Below are 16,547 nucleotides of genomic sequence, written 5' to 3'. Positions count from 1 at the left end.
GTGCCCTTTGGAGTGTGCTTAATAACAAAGTGATTTGGGGTTCACTTGGGCAAACACTGGAAAAGTATGGCAATGTTAAGGTGCAGGTAGCATCAGGACCACGGACAGTGCCATATATATAATATGATACATGGATGTTGTAAATGTATCTTTTAGAGCAAATACTTGTACTTTCAAGACTTCTGATATGATGTAGAGGGTCACATAATTATGTAGCAGCTTGTTTTGCAACATTGTGAGTCTCTTTTAAAAAGTTATTGAACTGGAAGTAAAGGTAGGTGTCTCTATGAAGAAATACAGAGATGCTGTAAATGTATAATTTAGAGCAATTACTTGTACTTTCAAGACTTCTGATATGATGTAGAGGGTCAGATAATTATTTAGCAACTTGTTTTGTAACGGTGTGAGCCTCCTTTGGAAAGTTATTGAACTGGAAGATGTCTCTATGAAGAAACCCATTGAATACAGGGGTGCTATAAATGTATAATTTAGTGCAAATACTTGTATTTCAAGACTTCTGATATGTTCTACAAGGTCACATGATTATTTAGCAGCTTGTTCTGTAACGGTGTGAGCCTCCTTTGGAAAGTTATTAAACTGGAAGGTGTCTCTATGAAGAAACCCATTGAATAAAGAGATGCTTTAAATGTATAATTCATGGCAAATACTTGTACTTTTAAGACTTCTGATATGTTCTACAAGGTCACATAATTATTTAGCAGCTTGTTTTGTAACGGTGTGAGCCTCTTTTAAAAAAGGTATTGAACTGGAAGTGAAGTTATGTTGTGTCTATGAAGAAACACAGGGATGCTGCAAATGAATGTTTTATGGCCAATACTTGTATTTCAATACTTCTGATATGCTCTACAAGGTCACATGATTATTTAGCAGCTTGTTCTGTAACCGTGTGAGCCTCTTGTAAAAAGGTATTGAACTGGAAGTGAAGTTATGGTGTGTCTATGAAGAAATACAGGGAACGGGATGCAGCAAATGTCTGTTTTATGGCCGATACTCATATTTTCAGGGCTTCTGATCTGTTCTGCAAGGTCACATAAACATGTCGACACTTGTTTTGTAGCGGTCTGTGCCACTTGTAAAAAGGTATTGAACTGGAAGCGCAGTCATGGTGTGTCTATGAAGAAACTTTGGGATGCTGCAGATGTCTGTCTGATGGCCGATACTCGTATTTCAGGACTTCTGATCTGTTCTACAAGGTCACATGATTATGTAGCAGCTTGTTCTGTAACCATGTGAGCCTCTTGTAAAAAGCTATTGAACTGGAAGTGAAGTTATGGTGTGTCTATGAAGAAACTCTGGGATGCTGCAAATGTCCGTTTTACGGCCGATACTTCTATTTCTAGTTTTCTGGTATTTTGTTATGTTTTACATGGTTATTTAGTTGTTTGTTTTGTTGTTTTGTTAGCGTCTTTAAAGAAGCTATTGAACTGGAAGCGCAGTCATGGTGTGTCTATGAAGATACTGTGGGGATGCTGCAAATGTCTGTTTTACGGCTGATACTCGTATTTCAGGGCTTCTGATCTGTTCTGCAAGGTCACGTAAACATGTCGACACTTGTTTTTGTAGCGGTGTGAGCCTCTTTTAAAAAGCTATTGAACTGGAAGCGCAGTCATGGTGTGTCTATGAAGAAATACAGGGATGCAGCAAATGTCTGTTTTACGGCCGATACTCGTATTTAAGGGCTTCTGATCTGTTCTGCAAGGTCACATAAACATGTTGACACTTGTTTTGTAGCGGTCTGTGCCACTTGTAAAAAGGTATTGAACTGGAAGCGCAGTCATGGTGTGTCTATGAAGAAACTTTGGGATGCTGCAGATGTCTGTTTGACGGCCGATACTCGTATTTCAGGGCTTCTGATCTGTTCTACAAGGTCACATGATTATGTAGCAGCTTGTTCTGTAACCGTGTGAGCCTCTTTTAAAAAGGTATTGAACTGGAAGCGCAGTCATGGTGTGTCTATGAAGAAACTCTGGGATGCTGCAAATGTCTGTTTTACGGCCGATACTTCTATTTCAAGAGTTCTGATCTGTTCTACAAGGTCACATGATTATTTAGCAGCTTGTTTTGTAACCGTGTGAGCCTCTTTTAAAAAGGTATTGAACTGGAAGCGCAGTCATGGTGTGTCTATGAAGAAATACAGGGATGCTGCAGATGTCTGTTTGAAGGCCGATACTTCTATTTCAACAGTTCTGATATGTTCTACAAGGTCACATAATTATTTAGCAGCTTGTTTTGTAATCGTGTGAGCCTCTTTTAAAAAGGTATTGAACTGGAAGTGAAGTTATGGTGTGTCTATGAAGAAACTTTGGGATGCTGCAGATGTCTGTTTGAAGGCCGATACTCGTATTTCAGGACTTCTGCTCTGTTCTGCAAGGTCACCTAATTATTTAGCAGCTTGTTTTGCTACAATATGAGACTATTTTGAAAAGTTATTGCACTGGAATTTGTGTCAATGGACAAATACATAGTGATGGTTCTTTTTGAACATCTACACTAAATACTTGTAAATTACAGACTTGATGTATGTTATTTTTTGTCAGATACATATATTGCTACTTAGCACCTGTTCCCTTCTTTCAAAAGCTACTAAAGTGGATGACGTGACATTGAGGAATCCCATAAAATCAGTGATGGTCCAAATTAAATATATATGTGAGGCACAAATTCTTTGTAAACCATCTTAAAGACAGTTTTGCCATAGTTTTCTAAATGTTCACCCAAAATGAAGATCCTGTTTGCTGTCAGGAGTTCTGAGTACTTGTCAATAATCTGATGGATTCAGTACCATGCAAAGCGATATTTTTGCAGGACTGCAAACATTAATCAATGCACGTGAATTGTGAGAGTTTCATGTTAAACAAAGATGTCATACAATAGAAAACCATAAAAGATAGTTTAGACATTATTTTTATTCAACACCTGGAGACCACTGTTAAGTCTTTATTATACTTAAAATCAGAAAGGAGGAAAAAAAGGTGAATAAAACAAGATGTGGGTTGTAGTATGTTCTGTAGGGTCCAGACAAGATTTTCCAACTTGCTTCAGAGAAGGTAAGCCATGCTTTCAAAACCTATTGAAATAAATCATATGTCATTGTTACAAGCAATACATCAACACAGTTCTTGTTCATTTTGAGGCAAATACATAAATAAAAAGTTGTTTTAACTGTCATTAACTATGTTCAGGAGATTACACGTGATTTCCCACTTGTCTGAATTGTTACTACATTACAGTTCATGTACGTTCATTCTTTTTAAATTCCTAAACATCTTTTCAAACACCATCATTATAATGCCATTTTTATTGCGGCTAAAATAAATTCTACAGCATTACAAGTAAGTAAGTGTAAGTGATAACAATGTAAGTGATACTTGCTGGCACATCTGTAGTTGGCTACAGAATACTTGTCTGTTCGCACACAATGAAAAAAACTCGAAATTTTTAGACGGTCCCTAACGAATTTCCAGCACTACATTGGACATTCAGCAGACATTCGCTTCTAAATATGCCATAAAAACAATATTTGGCCATTTTGATCGATTTTGAAACCAATGAATTTGGTTCACAATGATGTCGCTGATTAGAATATGCCAAAAAAAAACTTTATTGCACATATAATTTGAAAGTTATTGAACGCGGAAATGTGGGAAAAGTTGCGAATGTGCGAATATAAAACCAACTTTACCCAAGTGCGTGTCAGTGATGGCTGATCTAGCCACTGTCTCCGCCAGGTCTCTTCTCCGAGCTACCGAGATGTTTAGGAGACATGCAACCAGCTGTAGACCCACAGCAGACCAGGACATCCCTCAAGAAAGGAGAAACACATTACAGCTTTACAGGCCCACAGACCCCAAACCAGATTATCAATTAATCAGATTCTCAAAAAAAAAAAAGCTTCATTTTCTTGATAACGCTTTATACCTTACTTAAAAACATTGACTTGAAGATTACTACATTACACAATGTTTAACTGATAAAGCTGTATTTTTTCAATTAGTTAAGAGAAATAGCATGAACATTTAAATTATATTCATTTTATGAATCTTCACGACGAAAGGTAAGGGTTGAAGTGTTGTGCAAGTTGATCCACGCTCCACAACATTATATTGATCAGTTTGTCTAACAATCCATAGTTTATCATGCTCGTAGCTCCTACAGAGAGGCAGAGAAGATAATTTACAAATATATTCATAACTGACTGAAAAACAAACAAACGTCGTACTTGTTTTTCAAGCACAATGTCACTTGAAGGCGTGAGACTCCAGAACAGCACACACGCGTTTCCGCTAGCGATGTCCGATTCATGAACGAATCGTTCTGAGTCGAAACTTTTTAATAACTCAGTTGAACCGTTTCATGGTCTGAACGAGGTAAATTTAAAATGTAGGTTATTGCGAAATTAGTAGGTTATTGCAAATTTGTTTATGACTTGTTTATCACCACCAAAACAAAACAGTTGGTTATAAACACATTTGTAACAAAGGGATGATAAAATTAATTTAAGTGTGAATGTGTGAGTTCAAACTTTATTAGCTGAATGGCTGCAACAAATTAACACAAAGTCCAGTGACAGTATGATAACGCATACTGTAAATAAATTGCTGAATTCGTTTTTGAACCTATTCTTTGACGCAAATTGTTCAAAAGAACCGACAAGAGTAGGGATTCTTGTCAAGATTCCACCCTCCCAAATTTAAAAAAGAAAATTAGAGTTTTGGAAATTGGATTAAACATAGTTCTGCCGCATCAATCACTACAGTGTTCTATGCACGCAGTCAATCCAAACGCGTTATGTATCAGCGCTGCCGCTGTTCGCCCTTGCGTCTGGACTCCGCGCATGCGCATCGTTGTCACGTTTTGACGCTCCAGTAAAATGTCACTACGCGGTGTTTAATGCAAACAAATTATACGCCATACATATTTCATTATTCTGAACCTTTCGGTTAATTTTATGCTTGAATTTAACGGCTGAATGCCCACCTGATTATCCTGAACGCGGGATCATGTGGCGTTATTTTTTGCTCTGGGTTTGCAGTGATGGTTTTGAACTTAATGCCGCGGGTCGTGCAGTCGCCGCTACATAATCCTTTTGCTTATGGCAAGTATCCGATCAGTTGTGGCTAGCTATAGCGAGGAAAATGACCGCCGCGGCGGGGCTGTGCGGGCCCGGGACATCTGCTGCTGCGCCCGGGCTGCTCCGCCTGACTTCAGTCCCCGGTTACGATCAGAACCGCGTAAATGATGTTCTGCTCTTAAGACCTGCTACGGAAACGCAGAGACGATGCGACAATGAAACGGAGGACCTGCGGAAAGGAAATGATCACGTAGTCTTCTTTCCTGGAGACATTCAGGTTGGTGCATGTCATCAGTCCTGAATCTGTCATGGTACCACTGACTGCACGCCCTGGTTTAAATTACATTTAAAAAAGAATGCGTTTAAGAGCTCAGTATAGTCAGGAATCAGATAATGCTTAAGCATATTTATATTTGATCCTAAATATGCCCATGCTAGTAATAAATGGTAGTGTATTAAACTGTGAAGCCCCTGTAAGATACCTACCTCTTGGATTATTCATTAAAGTCATTTGATACAGTTTACAATAATAACATTAACACTGTGAAATATAATTACAATTTAAAAGAACTGTTTTCTATTTGAGTATATTTTGAAAAGTAATTTATTACTGTCACGTCAAAGCTTAATTTTCAGCTTACATTACGCCACTAGTCTGTGCCAGTTGTGTGGCATAATATTTTGTGAATACCCAGAGACTTTTTTCAGTATTCTTTGATGAAAAGAAAGTTCTAAAATACTTTTAATTATTTAATGCCTCCTTGCTGAATAAAGGTTTTATTTATTATTTTTTTAATGACCCTAAACACAAGAACACATGCTTCACAGTTATGAATAAAAGGATGTCACATGTCTGAATAAAAGGAAAAAAAAAATATTTTAGATAAATGAAAAGACTTGCACGTTTAGTCCTGCTATTTTCTTCTACAAGAATGTTAGTAAAACATTGAATATACTTGGAAAATAAGAAATAAAAAAAATAGTGACTTCATAGAAATTAAAAAAAGTTTGTCATGGAAGTCATGGAAATTTCTATAGCGAATACATTTTTTGTAATTATGTGCAGCTGTAAAATCTTTAATCAGTGATAAACAGTTCTACATAAATGCAATCTAAAAAAAAAAGGTATACATCCCCTTTTCATATGCAACTTCTCATTCTCATCCACCATGCAGAACTTTCACCAGGAAATGGCCCTCCAGCCTGACGCTGCCCCATGGCAGTCCTGGAGTCTGGAGCGTGTCGCCCTCACCCTGAGCCATCGTTTCCCTGGCTGCCATATCTGGGTCATCCGCGCATCCCAAATGTATCTACACAAGTTCAGCTGCTATCAGAACTTTGTAGAGAGTAACTTATTTGGAGCACCAGAACACTCTCCAGACTACGGAGCTGTTCGCCACCTGAGAGCACTCCTGGGTCACAGCATGCAGCGGGCTGGCCTCCCAAACCCTTTACCCCCTCTTAGTGGTACATCCACCCCTGGCCCTCTGCCTGCAAGCTTCACATTGACCATAGTGGGCTTCAGTAAAGGTTGTGTTGTTCTCAATCAAATAGTGTATGAGCTGGCTGGAGCTCGAGCAGATCCAGAACTGAGGTTGTTTCTGGACAGTGTTTCAGATATGTACTGGTTGGATGGAGGACACCCTGGTGGCAATGAGACGTGGGTAACTGATAAGTGTGCCCTGGGTGAGCTGGCCTCCAGTGGGGTGGCCATCCACGCCCATGTCACTCCATATGAGGTATGCGACCCAATGAGGGCGTGGGTTGGGCGAGAGCACCGGCACTTCATAAAGACTCTGGAGGACCTGGGGGCTTGTCTAAGCCAGAAACTGCACTTTGAGGATGAGCCTGCATCCATTGAGAATCACTTCCGGGTCATTCAGGAGTTCTGACTGTTCTGGATCGGTGCTTTCACAAGCCTTAACATGGAATGTATTCTTTGCAGAACAGGCAGCTTTGTATTGCACTGATATATCAGTTATTTAAAACTATGGGTTTCCAGGATTTGGAAGAATAACTCTATGCTGCCTACAAAACGCTCATAAAATACAAGAGAAAATTAAAGCTTAATGACCAACCTTGTAAAACATTTAGTCTGACATTAAGTCTACTTGTTTGCCTGTTGCAAATACCTACATCAGCTCTGTCTGATATAGTATATTTATTTTACGAAGTCTGTTTGAAATGCTTTTGTAAAACATCACCTCCCTTATGTTCAAAGAGCTCTCATTTCACACAACATAGAAAAGAGAATTTTGAAAGTGCTTAATACAATTATTTAATTTTTATGTTGTTAAATGAATTAGCGTGGATTTTCATTTCAAGTATGTGTGTCCCTTATTACAACTAGAACTATCGAATGAAAAAAAACTTCTTATACTTAAGGAGTATTAATCATGCTAAATCAGTCTTACATCAGCATATTTTTTTCTCACATATATATATATATATATATATATATATATATATATATATATATATATATATATATATATATATATATAGTTTTCTATATATAGTTTTCTATATATAGAGTGTGTGGAACGTTCTATCTTTTTGTTTAATATTTGGTATTTATTTTATTTGATAGTCAAATAAAAAAATCTAAGGATCTTCCATTGTAATCAGATGTATAGAATATATTTTTGGTTAGATGAAAAAAATGATTTAAACATTTTATTTACTGACTCGTAGTGAAATGTTTTATCGACTGCGCAGTGGTTGGTTGAATCTCAGAAGACTCTAGGTGGCGCACTTTATTTGGATTGTTCTCATTGTTTCACATACAAATATGAACGTGGATTTTGCAATATCCGCAATGTAATGCAATAAATGTACTTCCTACTTCAGTCATTCCAAGCTGATGTAATTAAATAAAAATGCTGAAATGTTTCAGTGATCTGTTTAATTAGAAATATTACATTTAAATGAGTACATCTATCTATATGCAAATTAATCTATAGAGGGGGGGGGGGGTGGTGTTTAAAAGCATGACAATACTCTATCCTACTCTGTATCCTCGGATATTGATAATCAATATCCTTGAACTGAAAGTGAAAAGCAATTTGCTTAACATTTTTATTACTTATTAGTCATGGAAAATTCAAGGAGGAAAACGAACAAAAAATAAAAAGTGTCAGATGATGTGTATATTCAAGTCTACACGTGTCAGAGCTAGATAAATAAATCAATGTCGTTGCAGAAGGGATGCTGTCTTATTTTAAAAACAAAATTGGAAATGATTGCTACATTAAGGGTACATCCTTTACAAATCTATAATCAATGGCTTTATTAGAATTTGTGTAAATCATATGAACATCATTTATTCTGCCGCATACAACTCAAAATACACAGTTTTCATCATGAAATGAAGTATCTTCCTATCAGTTTTCATTAATCCTGCCTAACACAGTAAGAGAATCAAGAAAGTTGATCCCTTAATTGTCCTTACAAAGTTTGTCACAAGCTTTCTGCAAATACCAGTGACTGCTCAGAAATGCTCTCCAAAGCCTGGCCTATTCTCTATTGAATTCTAGCTTCAAATACCTCATGGAACCTTTAAACATTATTGAGGCTGTTTCCCAGGCAAGGAATAGATTCAAGTTTCCTTTAAGATGACGGCATACAGTGAGCACACGATCGTGACAAGAGCCTCTCGACTTAGGAGACAATAGCCCTATTATGATCGCAGACTGGTGACATCTCTGGGAAACCGTAAGACCCTTAGCACGCAAACACACGAGCTCTTCACACCTCTTTAAACAGAGAACAATAACCAAAGGGCTCGACCTTAAGACTGAATTCTGCAATTCTAACATTTCCAGTTCTAACAGCCACTCAGGAAAGCTGTCAACAAAATATTACACAAATAAACCATAAGCTGTTCCAGTTGTATTTCTACACACTTTCTGATGAGCAGACTACTTTCCACCATAACATTCATTTGCCTTCATTTCACAATTCACATCCTGTACTTTCATCACAACAAACATGCTTCACTATCAGGACATAACCATATCATTTTGACAAAAACAGCCAACTTTGATAACCCATCTTTTTATGCCCTACATAATCCAAGGCCATAAATAAAACTTTTCCTTTTTAAATCCCACTGAATATAATATATACCCCATTACCAAAAGCACATACAAATAATTTACTTTAAATACACCAGGCCATCAGTTTAAAGTGTGTACCAGTATCTCAATTAAAACAGGATAACCAATAATAATAATACATCCACATAAATGTGCTGCACTGGTATTACAGAAGATGAAGTCAGGCTGTACGCATAGAGGAAAAAATGCACAAAGGCACTCAAGAAATATACAGTGGTAAACAGCAGTTACAGCTAACCCTGAGAACTAGGCTCGGAATGAACGAGTACTGAAACCTCCAGCAGTAAATAGCATTAGCTTCAAAACACCTGTACAAAAAAAAAAAAGGTAACAAAACCCCTGAGTTACCTCGGATTGGTGCATAGATCAAAACTGTCATTTCAAGAATATGTACATCATTGACCATCACAGGCCCTGAGATATTAGGTGCCTGCCATGGGGGAATGCTAGAATGGTGCTTAACAATAGTTTATTATACAATATGTTGGCAGTAAAAAAGGAAACATTTAAAACAAGAATGATTTTAAAATCAACAGATACATTTGGTTTACTATATCTAATGCTGTTACATTTATTTTCACATATTTTAGTGACACAAACACATAAAATAATGGGTTTAAGTGCTTCCCTTCTTTTCTTTAGTCATTATCTAGGAGGAAGTTCTATGACCAATACAAACACATATTTGTGTAATCCAGGGTGTGTTGTGCATGTTTGAGTTGAGTCACATTTTTATGGAGCCCACTAATGTGTCAATACCACAAGAAAGAAGAGGATGTAAGACAAAAAACACACCCATACACCGAGGGCATTCCTGTACTGAAGCTTTTTAAAGGAGACCATCTCACTAGGTGTTTCAGAATCAACACAGTCTAATCATACAAACTCTTTCTGATGTTGAGACACAACGAGTAAAGATTCTCTTCAGTGAAAGCAGAATTAAAAAGCACCGAATGCCCTGCCGTCTTTTTCAAATCCCTTATTGTGGAAAATTCCTTAAGTGCAGTTATGGAAATAGTGTTGAGATTAATATGGGCTTAGATTAACAGAAAATAAAATCGATACAAAATGGCAATTAAAATAGAATATATTCAAATTAATAATTTAAAATCCAAAGACGCCAGGAAAAAGCATCTTGAGACAGGACAGCAACATAGATACTTAGATTCTCACTATTATAATATTAATATTACACCAGATTTGGCCCTTTTGTAAAAAGATCATCTTTGGTCGGGCAAAGGATGGTGAAAACAGCATTAGGACAGAAGCATGTTTGCTGGTGCTGTGTGGAGGCCACCAAAAAGGCCAAAAATGTGACAATGCTATTCAGTGCATGTGCATTTCCCTTTCGGATCAGCATAAGTGGTCACCGTCGCCCGTGGCTGACATGTCCTCCTCAAAACGAAACCTCTTGGCGTGCGGTGAGTCTGAAATGTTCTCTTTGTCTTCAGGATCCTCGGGTGGTGCGGACCACTTCCCACTCCTTTCCCGGGGAGTGCGAGGGGTAACTGGGATCGGATCAGAACCTGGACAGTGGAGCCACAGCCAAGGATGGGTCATGCAGTCAGCTGCACTGGGACGATCCCTGATAAAGAAGACGAGAATTCTTGTAAAGGACTTTGAATGGAAACCATTCTGATACTATTATGCCGAAACCATCAGTAAAGAGCAGTAATAAAATCAAAGTACATCATTTAGTTTATGACAACAAGTGCAAATCTACCATCTGAACTCTATTTAGAACAAGCAAACCTTTTTCCTTCTTTTTTTTTTTTTGCTTAAGAGTCCACTTTGACCTCATTTAATCTCAGTTGCTTTCATGCTTAAATGTTTTCTACAAATGTGCGAATGTTTGAAGACAAAAAGAAACTGATAGCTGGACTTTATACTTTGTGATAACCTATGGTTATACAATCCATGGCAAAAGAAAAAGTCAGTATTCAGGAAGTACTTTGAGCCATATAAGAGTGATCAGTTCATTTGTAAGCTTACTGAAATTACTTCATTTCTAAAACTCTTTAATGCATAATTAAAATCGTATGACCCAGAATTATTTAAGTGGAAAAGGGTTTCCAATAGCACTTATCACATGACTCTTCATCCCAAAGCAGTAGCGTACATTATTTTGCTCAGTACTGAGCTTGGAAAACAAGCTTAACTTCCTCTAACTGTTAGTTAGTTAGTTGGTTGCTCAGACTCACTCTGGTGTTTTGACCAGCAGTTTCTGGATGAAGTCGACAGCCAGCTCAGACACCCTTGAGAAAGCCTCGCTGCTGTAGTCCACGTTCACCTGGGATACGTTTAGGAAGGTCTCCTGTTTATCGTCGCCAACGAAAGGAGACTCTCCTGTCACCAGCATATAGGTGATCACGCCCACACTCCTGATGTCAACACACACACACAATCAGTTTGAAACCATCTTAAACAACCAATAAACAAAACCATATTTGACACCAAACATGGAATATGCTTTGTGTTTATAATTCATAATGATCCCAAATTTTTAAACAGTAGTATCTTTATGAGCATTCAGAGTTTTCCATGAACTATGAGCATAAATAGGAATGGTCTAATGACCACTGAAATTTCCATGACCTTCTACAATTTTATTAATGTCCATGACTATTTCAGGTCTGGATATCACTCTGTGGGAACCTTGTATACTGAAACACCTGATGCAAAATATTAAGACTTACCAGAGGTCTGTTGCCGTGGTGATTGGTTCATAGTTCAAGATCTCAGGGGCTGAATATATCATAAAAGGCAAAAATTAATCACCAAATAAACCACTCTCACTAAGCATGAACTCTTCTGTTGTGATGAGCCCATAAGCTCAGAGCTATGTTTGAATTTGAAGATGAATGGCACTGAATAAACCTTACCAACATACTCAGGGGTTCCCAGAATCTCTCTGAGCTCCCCAGCAGAGCCCAACCTGCGGGCCAAGCCAAAATCCACTATCTTTATATCCCCCAGTGGGCTCAGACTCGTCAGGAGAATATTCTGGGGCTGAATGAGAAAAAAAAAACATTGTCAACAAATAAAACTAATGTGTTCTAGAAGAAATACAGATAATCTAATATAAAACTTGTCCAAGAAAGGCAGCCGAGCATCTGACCTTGAGGTCCAGGTGGACCACGCTGCTCTGGTGCAGTAAATGAATTCCCTCAAGCATCTGTCTGATCAGACGGGTTATCTGACCTTCAGGCAGCAGCTCCTCTGATACACAGTGGTCAAATATCTCACCACCCGCCGCACTGGCACACACACACATTCACAGTTATTCTTAGTACTGACCTCGACAACCGTTCCAGGAACAGGAACATACGATTGATATATCTAATCAAAGCACTCACTATTCCAGCATTAGAACGAGGTCGTGATCGGTCTCATATACAGCGTGCAGGTTCACCACACGGGGGTTGTTCTTTGACACCTGTAAAACAGCGATCTCATGAATGACCTCCGCCCTGCAGTCACGACCTCGTCGCCGCTTCTTGATGAACTTCGCAGCAAAGACTTTCCCAGTGGTCTTTTCCACACACCTCTTCACAACTGCAAACTTCCCCCTGATGAAAACAAACAGAAATAAAAAGGAATGGTAGGATAAAAAAATGGAAGCAGAATGAGACTAATGGAAATTTTTGAGGTATAAATAAAGTACCTAAAGTTCTAATATACTTATATATATATTTTTTATTTATTTATTTATGATGCACTTTAAAGATGTCACATGCAATCAGTCACACCTATAGCAGTTGTCTCATTCACACTAAAGCTCTTACTGACACAGACAGTTATTAAATTAGTCAAACCCTCCATTAGATGTTGTCTTGTCATAGTTTAATATCAGGTTAGATGACTGATGTCGGCCAGTCTTTACTCTAAAAACTGCAATTACTGTCACAGCATGAACAGGTGAGACATTAGGATACAAGTATTTGCTCAAAATCAATCCCACAATTCTTTGGACCAGACTGTGGCATTCACGCTGTGTTCTTCACCTTGCCTTTCATGTTCATAAACAATTTTTGTAAAAATATAGTATCTTAGGATGTATTATACTGTTTGTAGAGACAGTCAAAATCTAAATTGTAACAAAGTATATACTACTACCTATCAAAAGTTTGGGAAGTAGGCTCACCAAGCTAAAAAAATAATAATAATACAGTAAAAACTGTAATATTGTGAAATATTACTACAATTCAAAATAACTGTTTGAACATATTTTAATATGTAATTTATTCCTGAGATGGCAAAGCAGATTTTCCAGCAGCCATTACCCCAATCTTTAGTATCACACGATCCTTTAGAAATCTTTCTAATATGCTGATTTGAGCATTTCAAATTTTTCTTATTATTAATGTTGAACACAGTAGCTTAATAGCTACTTGATATTTTTGTGGAAACCGTGACACTTTTTTTCAGGATTCTTCAGAAATTCCAGAAGAACAGCATTTATTTGAAATGCTTTGTAACTTTTAAATGTCTTTACTGTCACTTCTGATTAGTTTAACGCATCCTTAATAAAAGTATTCATTTTTTTCTTTAAAACAAAATGTCAAAACATCAAATGTTTTGAATTGTGTATATTAATATGATAAAGAAAGCCCTGCATATATGAATAAAATCAGTGTAGATATTTATATGATTTCTTAACAATAATTTCTGTGACTTTCCCAGACCAGGGAAAAATCTCTATTATTTTAGGTATTTTTCCAATGTAAGTAAAAACCAATAAACCCCATTCTTATTGATCCTGGTTCAAAACGAAACTGCTCTATTTGAACAAGTTTGCAAGTCATCTCATAAAAACCGAGCAACAATGAACAGTCTTTACACTCATCTTCACTACTTACTTTCCACAGAACTGCACCTTCCCCTACCGAACAAACAACAAAACATCTTCACACTGAAGAGTTAAAACTGTAAGTGAACTGTGAAATAATTTCCTGTTAAAACAACAGCCAGCAGCATAAAAACAACCCGAATATGGCTGTATGCAAAAGAGGAAGAGACCAATGTCACTTCCACTTTCTCAGTATTCACAGTACAATCTGCAGCACTGCACAAAACTGGACCTGGTTCCCACATGGGTTTCCTTCCTGCAAGCTCCAAAGCCTTGCTGTAGTGCTTTAGCGGTGACACACATAGGCCTATTAGTCACAGTTCAGTGAGCAAGGGCTTTCCGATCCTGAATAGCTAAACAAGACAGACTCCATACACCCGACAACCTTCAGTCCTACTCACTCTGTGACAAAATAAACTAAATAAACCAGGGACACATCTATCTTAAAGTTCATATGTTGTCTTATGATTTGGGACCACAATACTTAAAGATACTGTAAATATTCCAACTATATGCACATACCCAATGAGATGAAATAACAAGCAAGGATGAATTAAACTGACTAAAAATGACAATAAAGGCTCTTAACAAAAACGTATATATAAAATAAATGCTGTTCTATTAAACTTTTCATTCATCAGTCAATCTTGAAAAACATTAATCACAGTTTCCACAAATAAATAAAAAAAAAACTGTGCTCAACATGATGGATAATAACATTAAAATTGTCTTGGGCACCAAATCAGAATATTAGAATGATTTCTGAAGGATCATGTGACACTGAAGACTGCTGATATTTAATTTTAAAATGATTAAAAACAGTGATTTTAAATTGTAATAATAAATATTACAACTACATACAAAAAATACATGAAATTACGTGCAGAGCAAAGATAAAGTGAGTAAAAAACATGCTATACTTGCCTAAAACTCTAAAATCAAGCGACAAGTAGTTTTTTTTTTTTATTATTATTATAAAAAATCAGACAGTACTTTTGTACCAGAGAATATCCAGATCATGGCAGAACAGCCACATGAAAAACATACCGATATATATTTTACATCATCATTTGTTTAGTCACTTAACGTTACATTGTGATCATCAACTTACATTAAAACATTATGACAACATCAAATTAGGCATTTTAATATGGAAACACCTAAAAGAAGACACCTTTTAGGTAACGTTACTAATGGAGTATTTCACACACCTGCCCAGTTCGTTGTCCACGTCAAACACGGCGTCCAGCGCTTCTGTGTGGATGTGAGTGTGGATCTCTGACAGCAGAGCCGAGGATCCACTGCGACTGTCCAGCCTCCTCCGAGCCATCTCCGCCAGCGAGTGTCCAGTGAGTCTGCAGACCGCTGAGTATCACTAAACCAGCACTCTGCTCATGTTCAGACTCAACCAGGAAGGAAAAAAAAACACCCACTGCCACCGGCCTCTTCACGGTGTTCACGCCGTCAGCAGTGAAAAGGCTTCAGAAAGAGTGTTTAGTTCGCAGATATTCACAAAGAGTTGACAATAAATGAATTGGCTTCAGTGGAGTGAGTTCAGTTGAGTTTGAACACGATAAACGATGCTAAGAGCCTCCAGCTAGCACAGATTAGCTCATTTAGCCCTCAACGATACCGCTTAAACTCCCAGAATAAACTCTGTCCTTTATTTATACAAACGTCCAAAAAGAGATCATTTTGTTGAAAATACACACCGGCAGACAGACAGAGCTATGTTTCATACAGGAGTAAATCACTACACTAAAGTTTAGAAGGGACTTCCTCTTTTTCTTCTCACGGGAACAGCAGCTGTAGTTTAGCGGACAAACTATCTGTGATAAACTATAGTAAAAGAAGTTAAACAGAGAATAAGCACGCTTGTCTGGTTAGTCCATACTGAGGTAAATCGGTTACGATTCTTGGATTCAGCTCTTGTCCGCCGGTTCCACGGTTTCAAATTCTGCTCCGCTGCCAACACGAGCATTGAGGTACTACGTCACCACCTTCGTCATCATCGTGATCGTTAGAATTCGCCCGTTATAAGACAGAAAGATAGACAGATAGATAGAGAGACAGACAGACAGATAGATAGATAGATAGAGAGAGAGACAGACAAATAGACAGAGAGATAGAGAGACAGACAGAGAGATAGAGAGACAGACAGACAGATAGAGAGACAGACAGACAGATAGATAGAGAGATAGATAGAGAGACCGACAGACAGATAGATAGAGAGAGAGACAGACAAATAGACAGAGAGATAGAGAGACAGACAGACAGATAGAGAGACAGACAGACAGATAGATAGAGAGAGAGACATATAGACAGACAGAGAGATAGATAGATAGATAGATAGATAGATAGATAGATAGACAGACAGACAGACAGACAGACAGACAGATAGACAGATAGATAGATAGATAGATAGATAGATAGATAGATAGATAGATAGATAGATAGATAGATAGATAGATAGAGAGACAGATAGACA

At 37.6% G+C, this 16,547-nt stretch overlaps 1 protein-coding gene, 1 long non-coding RNA gene and 1 pseudogene across 2 annotated transcripts; 1 reads left to right on the top strand and 2 right to left on the bottom strand.

The window, feature by feature from the left end:
• Nucleotides 1–2,909: 2,909 nt before the first annotated feature.
• On the bottom strand, nucleotides 2,910–4,331 carry LOC109090970. The gene is made up of 3 exons (XR_006160813.1): nucleotides 4,241–4,331; nucleotides 3,704–3,823; nucleotides 2,910–3,088 (listed from the first exon to the last, which is right to left on the bottom strand). It is a non-coding gene; the product is annotated as an uncharacterized LOC109090970 (long non-coding RNA).
• Nucleotides 4,332–4,392: 61 nt separating this feature from the next.
• LOC109090939 lies at nucleotides 4,393–7,537 on the top strand (annotated as a pseudogene).
• Nucleotides 7,538–8,356: 819 nt separating this feature from the next.
• LOC109090938 (serine/threonine-protein kinase 17B-like) lies at nucleotides 8,357–16,075 on the bottom strand. Its single transcript, XM_042763696.1, has 7 exons — nucleotides 15,271–16,075; nucleotides 12,567–12,779; nucleotides 12,329–12,467; nucleotides 12,093–12,219; nucleotides 11,907–11,955; nucleotides 11,412–11,591; nucleotides 8,357–10,795 (listed from the first exon to the last, which is right to left on the bottom strand). Exons 1-7 carry the CDS (start codon nucleotides 15,387–15,389, stop codon nucleotides 10,564–10,566), a joined length of 1,059 nt encoding a protein of 352 aa, XP_042619630.1. The 5' UTR covers nucleotides 15,390–16,075; the 3' UTR covers nucleotides 8,357–10,563.
• Between the last annotated feature and the right edge of the window lie 472 nt (nucleotides 16,076–16,547).

Source organism: Cyprinus carpio, chromosome A9, assembly GCF_018340385.1.
Source record: "Cyprinus carpio isolate SPL01 chromosome A9, ASM1834038v1, whole genome shotgun sequence".
In the NCBI taxonomy this organism is placed as follows: Eukaryota; Metazoa; Chordata; class Actinopteri; order Cypriniformes; family Cyprinidae; genus Cyprinus; species Cyprinus carpio.
This window is presented reverse-complemented; position numbering and strand designations above follow the sequence as displayed.

Coding starts and splice junctions, on each gene's coding strand:
- LOC109090938 (XM_042763696.1), bottom strand. CDS start 15,389: ATGGCTCGGAGGAGGCTGGACAGTCGCAGTGGATCCTCGGCTCTGCTG. Junction 12,468..12,566: donor CTCGTTCTAATGCTGGAATA/GTGAGTGCTTTG, acceptor TGTGTGTGCCAG/TGCGGCGGGTGGTGAGATAT. Junction 11,592..11,906: donor ACCACGGCAACAGACCTCTG/GTAAGTCTTAAT, acceptor TGTTGACATCAG/GAGTGTGGGCGTGATCACCT.